At 60.2% G+C, this 9,272-nt stretch overlaps 1 protein-coding gene across 1 annotated transcript in view; it reads right to left on the reverse strand.

The window, feature by feature from the left end:
• SDAD1 (SDA1 domain containing 1) overlaps positions 1-8,968 on the reverse strand; it is a 43,989-nt gene extending 35,021 nt beyond the window's left edge. The window contains exon 1 of the mRNA XM_066574403.1: positions 8,720-8,968. Within this exon, the coding sequence (XP_066430500.1) occupies positions 8,720-8,809 (90 nt within the window). The 5' untranslated portion in view covers positions 8,810-8,968. The remainder of the gene's footprint in view (positions 1-8,719) is intronic.
• Between the last annotated feature and the right edge of the window lie 304 nt (positions 8,969-9,272).

Genomic DNA, 9,272 nt, shown 5'->3' on the forward strand with positions numbered 1-9,272 from the left:
TCACAGACTTGCCTTAAGGGACCCCGCTCACAGACTTGCCTTAAGGGACCCCGCTCACAGACTTGCCTTAAGGGACCCCGCTCACAGACTTGCCTTAAGGGACCCCGCTCACAGACTTGCCTTAAGGGACCCCCGCTCACAGACTTGCCTTAAGGGACCCCGCTCACAGACTTGCCTTAAGGGACCCCGCTCACAGACTTGCCTTAAGGGACCCCGCTCACAGACTTGCCTTAAGGGACCCCGCTCACAGACTTGCCTTAAGGGACCCCGCTCACAGACTTGCCTTAAGGGACCCCGCTCACAGACTTGCCTTAAGGGACCCCGCTCACAGACTTGCCTTAAGGGACCCCGCTCACAGACTTGCCTTAAGGGACCCCGCTCACAGACTTGCCTTAAGGGACCCCGCTCACAGACTTGCCTTAAGGGACCCCGCTCACAGACTTGCCTTAAGGGACCCCGCTCACAGACTTGCCTTAAGGGACCCCGCTCACAGACTTGCCTTAAGGGACCCCGCTCACAGACTTGCCTTAAGGGACCCCGCTCACAGACTTGCCTTAAGGGACCCCGCTCACAGACTTGCCTTAAGGGACCCCGCTCACAGACTTGCCTTAAGGGACCCCGCTCACAGACTTGCCTTAAGGGACCCCGCTCACAGACTTGCCTTAAGGGACCCCGCTCACAGACTTGCCTTAAGGGACCCCGCTCACAGACTTGCCTTAAGGGACCCCGCTCACAGACTTGCCTTAAGGGACCCCGCTCACAGACTTGCCTTAAGGGACCCCGCTCACAGACTTGCCTTAAGGGACCCCGCTCACAGACTTGCCTTAAGGGACCCCGCTCACAGACTTGCCTTAAGGGACCCCGCTCACAGACTTGCCTTAAGGGACCCCGCTCACAGACTTGCCTTAAGGGACCCCGCTCACAGACTTGCCTTAAGGGACCCCGCTCACAGACTTGCCTTAAGGGACCCCGCTCACAGACTTGCCTTAAGGGACCCCGCTCACAGACTTGCCTTAAGGGACCCCGCTCACAGACTTGCCTTAAGGGACCCCGCTCACAGACTTGCCTTAAGGGACCCCGCTCACAGACTTGCCTTAAGGGACCCCGCTCACAGACTTGCCTTAAGGGACCCCGCTCACAGACTTGCCTTAAGGGACCCCGCTCACAGACTTGCCTTAAGGGACCCCGCTCACAGACTTGCCTTAAGGGACCCCGCTCACAGACTTGCCTTAAGGGACCCCGCTCACAGACTTGCCTTAAGGGACCCCGCTCACAGACTTGCCTTAAGGGACCCCGCTCACAGACTTGCCTTAAGGGACCCCGCTCACAGACTTGCCTTAAGGGACCCCGCTCACAGACTTGCCTTAAGGGACCCCGCTCACAGACTTGCCTTAAGGGACCCCGCTCACAGACTTGCCTTAAGGGACCCCGCTCACAGACTTGCCTTAAGGGACCCCGCTCACAGACTTGCCTTAAGGGACCCCGCTCACAGACTTGCCTTAAGGGACCCCGCTCACAGACTTGCCTTAAGGGACCCCGCTCACAGACTTGCCTTAAGGGACCCCGCTCACAGACTTGCCTTAAGGGACCCCGCTCACAGACTTGCCTTAAGGGACCCCGCTCACAGACTTGCCTTAAGGGACCCCGCTCACAGACTTGCCTTAAGTGACCCCGCTCACAGACTTGCCTTAAGGGGACCCCGCTCACAGACTTGCCTTAAGGGACCCCGCTCACAGACTTGCCTTAAGGGACCCCGCTCACAGACTTGCCTTAAGGGACCCCGCTCACAGACTTGCCTTAAGGGACCCCCGCTCACAGACTTGCCTTAAGGGACCCCGCTCACAGACTTGCCTTAAGGGGACCCCGCTCACAGACTTGCCTTAAGGGACCCCGCTCACAGACTTGCCTTAAGGGACCCCGCTCACAGACTTGCCTTAAGGGACCCCGCTCACAGACTTGCCTTTAAGGGACCCCGCTCACAGACTTGCCTTAAGGGACCCCGCTCACAGACTTGCCTTAAGGGACCCCGCTCACAGACTTGCCTTAAGGGACCCCGCTCACAGACTTGCCTTAAGGGACCCCGCTCACAGACTTGCCTTAAGGGACCCCGCTCACAGACTTGCCTTAAGGGACCCCGCTCACAGACTTGCCTTAAGGGACCCCGCTCACAGACTTGCCTTAAGGGACCCCGCTCACAGACTTGCCTTAAGGGACCCCGCTCACAGACTTGCCTTAAGGGACCCCGCTCACAGACTTGCCTTAAGGGACCCCGCTCGCAGACTTGCCTTAAGGGACCCCGCTCACAGACTTGCCTTAAGGGACCCCGCTCGCAGACTTGCCTTAAGGGACCCCGCTCGCAGACTTGCCTTAAGGGACCCCGCTCGCAGACTTGCCTTAAGGGGACCCCGCTCGCAGACTTGCCTTAAGGGACCCCGCTCGCAGACTTGCCTTAAGGGACCCCGCTCGCAGACTTGCCTTAAGGGGACCCCCCGCTCGCAGACTTGCCTTAAGGGACCCCGCTCGCAGACTTGCCTTAAGGGACCCCGCTCGCAGACTTGCCTTAAGGGACCCCGCTCGCAGACTTGCCTTAAGGGACCCCGCTCGCAGACTTGCCTTAAGGGACCCCGCTCGCAGACTTGCCTTAAGGGACCCCGCTCGCAGACTTGCCTTAAGGGACCCCGCTCGCAGACTTGCCTTAAGGGACCCCGCTCGCAGACTTGCCTTAAGGGACCCCCGCTCGCAGACTTGCCTTAAGGGACCCCCGCTCGCAGACTTGCCTTAAGGGACCCCGCTCGCAGACTTGCCTTAAGGGACCCCCGCTCGCAGACTTGCCTTAAGGGACCCCGCTCGCAGACTTGCCTTAAGGGACCCCCGCTCGCAGACTTGCCTTAAGGGACCCCCGCTCGCAGACTTGCCTTAAGGGACCCCCGCTCGCAGACTTGCCTTAAGGGACCCCGCTCGCAGACTTGCCTTAAGGGACCCCGCTCGCAGACTTGCCTTAAGGGACCCCGCTCGCAGACTTGCCTTAAGGGACCCCGCTCGCAGACTTGCCTTAAGGGACCCCGCTCGCAGACTTGCCTTAAGGGACCCCGCTCGCAGACTTGCCTTAAGGGACCCCGCTCGCAGACTTGCCTTAAGGGACCCCGCTCGCAGACTTGCCTTAAGGGACCCCGCTCGCAGACTTGCCTTAAGGGACCCCGCTCGCAGACTTGCCTTAAGGGACCCCGCTCGCAGACTTGCCTTAAGGGACCCCGCTCGCAGACTTGCCTTAAGGGACCCCGCTCGCAGACTTGCCTTAAGGGACCCCGCTCGCAGACTTGCCTTAAGGGACCCCCGCTCGCAGACTTGCCTTAAGGGACCCCGCTCGCAGACTTGCCTTAAGGGACCCCCGCTCGCAGACTTGCCTTAAGGGACCCCGCTCGCAGACTTGCCTTAAGGGACCCCGCTCGCAGACTTGCCTTAAGGGACCCCGCTCGCAGACTTGCCTTAAGGGACCCCGCTCGCAGACTTGCCTTAAGGGACCCCGCTCGCAGACTTGCCTTAAGGGACCCCGCTCGCAGACTTGCCTTAAGGGACCCCGCTCGCAGACTTGCCTTAAGGGACCCCGCTCGCAGACTTGCCTTAAGGGACCCCGCTCGCAGACTTGCCTTAAGGGACCCCGCTCGCAGACTTGCCTTAAGGGACCCCCGCTCGCAGACTTGCCTTAAGGGACCCCGCTCGCAGACTTGCCTTAAGGGACCCGCTCGCAGACTTGCCTTAAGGGACCCCGCTCGCAGACTTGCCTTAAGGGACCCCGCTCGCAGACTTGCCTTAAGGGACCCCGCTCGCAGACTTGCCTTAAGGGACCCCGCTCGCAGACTTGCCTTAAGGGACCCCGCTCGCAGACTTGCCTTAAGGGACCCCCGCTCGCAGACTTGCCTTAAGGGACCCCGCTCGCAGACTTGCCTTAAGGGACCCCGCTCGCAGACTTGCCTTAAGGGACCCCGCTCGCAGACTTGCCTAAGGGACCCCGCTCGCAGACTTGCCTTAAGGGACCCCCGCTCGCAGACTTGCCTTAAGGGACCCCGCTCGCAGACTTGCCTTAAGGGACCCCGCTCGCAGACTTGCCTTAAGGGACCCCGCTCGCAGACTTGCCTTAAGGGACCCCGCTCGCAGACTTGCCTTAAGGGACCCCGCTCGCAGACTTGCCTTAAGGGACCCCGCTCGCAGACTTGCCTTAAGGGACCCCGCTCGCAGACTTGCCTTAAGGGACCCCGCTCGCAGACTTGCCTTAAGGGACCCCGCTCGCAGACTTGCCTTAAGGGACCCCGCTCGCAGACTTGCCTTAAGGGACCCCGCTCGCAGACTTGCCTTAAGGGACCCCGCTCGCAGACTTGCCTTAAGGGACCCCGCTCGCAGACTTGCCTTAAGGGACCCCCGCTCGCAGACTTGCCTTAAGGGACCCCGCTCGCAGACTTGCCTTAAGGGACCCCGCTCGCAGACTTGCCTTAAGGGACCCCGCTCGCAGACTTGCCTTAAGGGACCCCGCTCGCAGACTTGCCTTAAGGGACCCCGCTCGCAGACTTGCCTTAAGGGACCCCGCTCGCAGACTTGCCTTAAGGGACCCCGCTCGCAGACTTGCCTTAAGGGACCCCGCTCGCAGACTTGCCTTAAGGGACCCCGCTCGCAGACTTGCCTTAAGGGACCCCGCTCGCAGACTTGCCTTAAGGGACCCCGCTCGCAGACTTGCCTTAAGGGACCCCGCTCGCAGACTTGCCTTAAGGGACCCCGCTCGCAGACTTGCCTTAAGGGACCCCGCTCGCAGACTTGCCTTAAGGGACCCCCGCTCGCAGACTTGCCTTAAGGGACCCCCGCTCGCAGACTTGCCTTAAGGGACCCCGCTCGCAGACTTGCCTTAAGGGACCCCGCTCGCAGACTTGCCTTAAGGGACCCGCTCGCAGACTTGCCTTAAGGGACCCCGCTCGCAGACTTGCCTTAAGGGACCCCGCTCGCAGACTTGCCTTAAGGGACCCCGCTCGCAGACTTGCCTTAAGGGACCCCGCTCGCAGACTTGCCTTAAGGGACCCCGCTCGCAGACTTGCCTTAAGGGACCCCGCTCGCAGACTTGCCTTAAGGGACCCCGCTCGCAGACTTGCCTTAAGGGACCCCCGCTCGCAGACTTGCCTTAAGGGACCCCGCTCGCAGACTTGCCTTAAGGGACCCCGCTCGCAGACTTGCCTTAAGGGACCCCGCTCGCAGACTTGCCTTAAGGGACCCCGCTCGCAGACTTGCCTTAAGGGACCCCGCTCGCAGACTTGCCTTAAGGGACCCCGCTCGCAGACTTGCCTTAAGGGACCCCGCTCGCAGACTTGCCTTAAGGGACCCCGCTCGCAGACTTGCCTTAAGGGACCCCGCTCGCAGACTTGCCTTAAGGGGACCCCGCTCGCAGACTTGCCTTAAGGGACCCCGCTCGCAGACTTGCCTTAAGGGACCCCGCTCGCAGACTTGCCTTAAGGGACCCCGCTCGCAGACTTGCCTTAAGGGACCCCGCTCGCAGACTTGCCTTAAGGGGACCCCGCTCGCAGACTTGCCTTAAGGGACCCCCGCTCGCAGACTTGCCTTAAGGGACCCCCGCTCGCAGACTTGCCTTAAGGGACCCCGCTCGCAGACTTGCCTTAAGGGACCCCGCTCGCAGACTTGCCTTAAGGGACCCCGCTCGCAGACTTGCCTTAAGGGACCCCGCTCGCAGACTTGCCTTAAGGGACCCCGCTCGCAGACTTGCCTTAAGGGACCCCCGCTCGCAGACTTGCCTTAAGGGACCCCGCTCGCAGACTTGCCTTAAGGGACCCCCGCTCGCAGACTTGCCTTAAGGGACCCCGCTCGCAGACTTGCCTTAAGGGACCCCGCTCGCAGACTTGCCTTAAGGGACCCCCGCTCGCAGACTTGCCTTAAGGGACCCCGCTCGCAGACTTGCCTTAAGGGACCCCGCTCGCAGACTTGCCTTAAGGGACCCCGCTCGCAGACTTGCCTTAAGGGACCCCGCTCGCAGACTTGCCTTAAGGGACCCCGCTCGCACAGACTTGCCTTAAGGGACCCCGCTCAGCAGACTTGCCTTAAGGGACCCCGCTCGCAGACTTGCCTTAAGGGACCCCGCTCTCAGACTTGCCTTAAGGGACCCCGCTCGCAGACTTGCCTTAAGGGACCCCGCTCACAGACTTGCCTTAAGGGACCCCGCTCACAGACTTGCCTTAAGGGACCCCGCTCACAGACTTGCCTTAAGGGACCCCGCTCACAGACTTGCCTTAAGGGACCCCGCTCACAGACTTGCCTTAAGGGACCCCGCTCACAGACTTGCCTTAAGGGACCCCGCTCACAGACTTGCCTTAAGGGACCCCGCTCACAGACTTGCCTTAAGGGACCCCGCTCACAGACTTGCCTTAAGGGACCCCGCTCACAGACTTGCCTTAAGGGACCCCGCTCACAGACTTGCCTTAAGGGACCCCGCTCACAGACTTGCCTTAAGGGACCCCGCTCACAGACTTGCCTTAAGGGACCCCGCTCACAGACTTGCCTTAAGGGACCCCGCTCACAGACTTGCCTTAAGGGACCCCGCTCACAGACTTGCCTTAAGGGACCCCGCTCACAGACTTGCCTTAAGGGACCCCGCTCACAGACTTGCCTTAAGGGACCCCGCTCACAGACTTGCCTTAAGGGACCCCGCTCACAGACTTGCCTTAAGGGACCCCGCTCACAGACTTGCCTTAAGGGACCCCGCTCACAGACTTGCCTTAAGGGACCCCGCTCACAGACTTGCCTTAAGGGACCCCGCTCACAGACTTGCCTTAAGGGACCCCGCTCACAGACTTGCCTTAAGGGACCCCGCTCACAGACTTGCCTTAAGGGACCCCGCTCACAGACTTGCCTTAAGGGACCCCGCTCACAGACTTGCCTTAAGGGACCCCGCTCACAGACTTGCCTTAAGGGACCCCGCTCACAGACTTGCCTTAAGGGACCCCGCTCACAGACTTGCCTTAAGGGACCCCGCTCACAGACTTGCCTTAAGGGACCCCGCTCACAGACTTGCCTTAAGGGACCCCGCTCACAGACTTGCCTTAAGGGACCCCGCTCACAGACTTGCCTTAAGGGGACCCCGCTCACAGACTTGCCTTAAGGGACCCCGCTCACAGACTTGCCTTAAGGGACCCCGCTCACAGACTTGCCTTAAGGGACCCCGCTCACAGACTTGCCTTAAGGGACCCCGCTCACAGACTTGCCTTAAGGGACCCCGCTCACAGACTTGCCTTAAGGGACCCCGCTCACAGACTTGCCTTAAGGGACCCCGCTCACAGACTTGCCTTAAGGGACCCCGCTCACAGACTTGCCTTAAGGGACCCCGCTCACAGACTTGCCTTAAGGGACCCCGCTCACAGACTTGCCTTAAGGGACCCCGCTCACAGACTTGCCTTAAGGGACCCCGCTCACAGACTTGCCTTAAGGGACCCCGCTCACAGACTTGCCTTAAGGGACCCCGCTCACAGACTTGCCTTAAGGGACCCCGCTCACAGACTTGCCTTAAGGGACCCCGCTCACAGACTTGCCTTAAGGGACCCCCGCTCACAGACTTGCCTTAAGGGACCCCGCTCACAGACTTGCCTTAAGGGACCCCGCTCACAGACTTGCCTTAAGGGACCCCGCTCACAGACTTGCCTTAAGGGACCCCGCTCACAGACTTGCCTTAAGGGACCCCGCTCACAGACTTGCCTTAAGGGACCCCGCTCACAGACTTGCCTTAAGGGACCCCGCTCACAGACTTGCCTTAAGGGACCCCGCTCACAGACTTGCCTTAAGGGACCCCGCTCACAGACTTGCCTTAAGGGACCCCGCTCACAGACTTGCCTTAAGGGACCCCGCTCACAGACTTGCCTTAAGGGACCCCGCTCACAGACTTGCCTTAAGGGACCCCGCTCACAGACTTGCCTTAAGGGACCCCGCTCACAGACTTGCCTTAAGGGACCCCGCTCACAGACTTGCCTTAAGGGACCCCGCTCACAGACTTGCCTTAAGGGACCCCGCTCACAGACTTGCCTTAAGGGACCCCGCTCACAGACTTGCCTTAAGGGACCCCGCTCACAGACTTGCCTTAAGGGACCCCGCTCACAGACTTGCCTTAAGGGACCCCGCTCACAGACTTGCCTTAAGGGACCCCGCTCACAGACTTGCCTTAAGGGACCCCGCTCACAGACTTGCCTTAAAGGACCCCGCTCACAGACTTGCCTTAAAGGACCCCACTCACAGACTTGCCTTAAAGGACCCCGCTCACAGACTTGCCTTAAAGGACCCCACTCACAGACTTGCCTTAAAGGACCCCGCTCACAGACTTGCCTTAAAGGACCCCAAGCAGAGTGGCTTGATGTCGCTCTGCCATTCCTGGCGCCCACACCCTGAGCCCCAGCTGTTGGCTGCACATTTGCGCCAGATCCTCGGGTGCGTCGCAGATCTGGCTGAAGATACTGCAGCGCTTCCGTCCAAAAGCTGAGCAGCCGGGCGGAAGCGAACTGGACTCCGCTATACCCAACCGGTTCGCCGGGCGCTATTCGGCCGCGTGGATTCAGTCGCTGCCGCAGAGGTGAAACCATTATGAAGCTCTATAAACCCAATGGAAACCTATAGGGAGAATGTAAATCCTCCATAACGGGGCAGACAGACTGGCACAGACTCTGCCACCGTGCCAACCTCTTACCTCCTCGGTGTAGGAGGCCGGGTCCCTCTTGATCAAGTTCTGCAGCTGCGGAAGGTTGGTCGGCAGCTTATTATTGTTTCTCCCGGACATGATGCCGGCTCTGTGGAGACCTTCTCAGAAGCGGCACCGGGCACTCTCTGTATTCCCTACCGGACCGTCTTCGGCGCCTCAATAAGCCTCAGTACCGCGCACACGTGGGGGCATTCTTGGAGGCGACCATGTTGAACTTCCGGGTCCGTCAGCACAGCTCTGACGTCAGGACGGCAGCTCGGAGAGGACAAAGCTAGGCGACTGCGAAGCTGAAACACAGCGCCATCTTGTGTCCTCACAGGGATTGCAGTAACAGCAATGTATGTGCAGATGCATGAGTGTCACTGAGTTTTATCAGCATGTATTCCAAATATTATAGAACAGGCAAAGGCTTCTCTCACTTCGTTATAATCTCAATTTTTTTTTATTAAGGGTAAAAAAAAGCGAGCAAAAGTGAATGGTAATCGTTCAGTCTAAACGCAGCCACCGACTTAACGGTGAGCGATAATAGTTTGTCGTTCAT

This window comes from Eleutherodactylus coqui, chromosome 7, assembly GCF_035609145.1.
Source record: "Eleutherodactylus coqui strain aEleCoq1 chromosome 7, aEleCoq1.hap1, whole genome shotgun sequence".
Taxonomy (NCBI): Eukaryota; Metazoa; Chordata; class Amphibia; order Anura; family Eleutherodactylidae; genus Eleutherodactylus; species Eleutherodactylus coqui.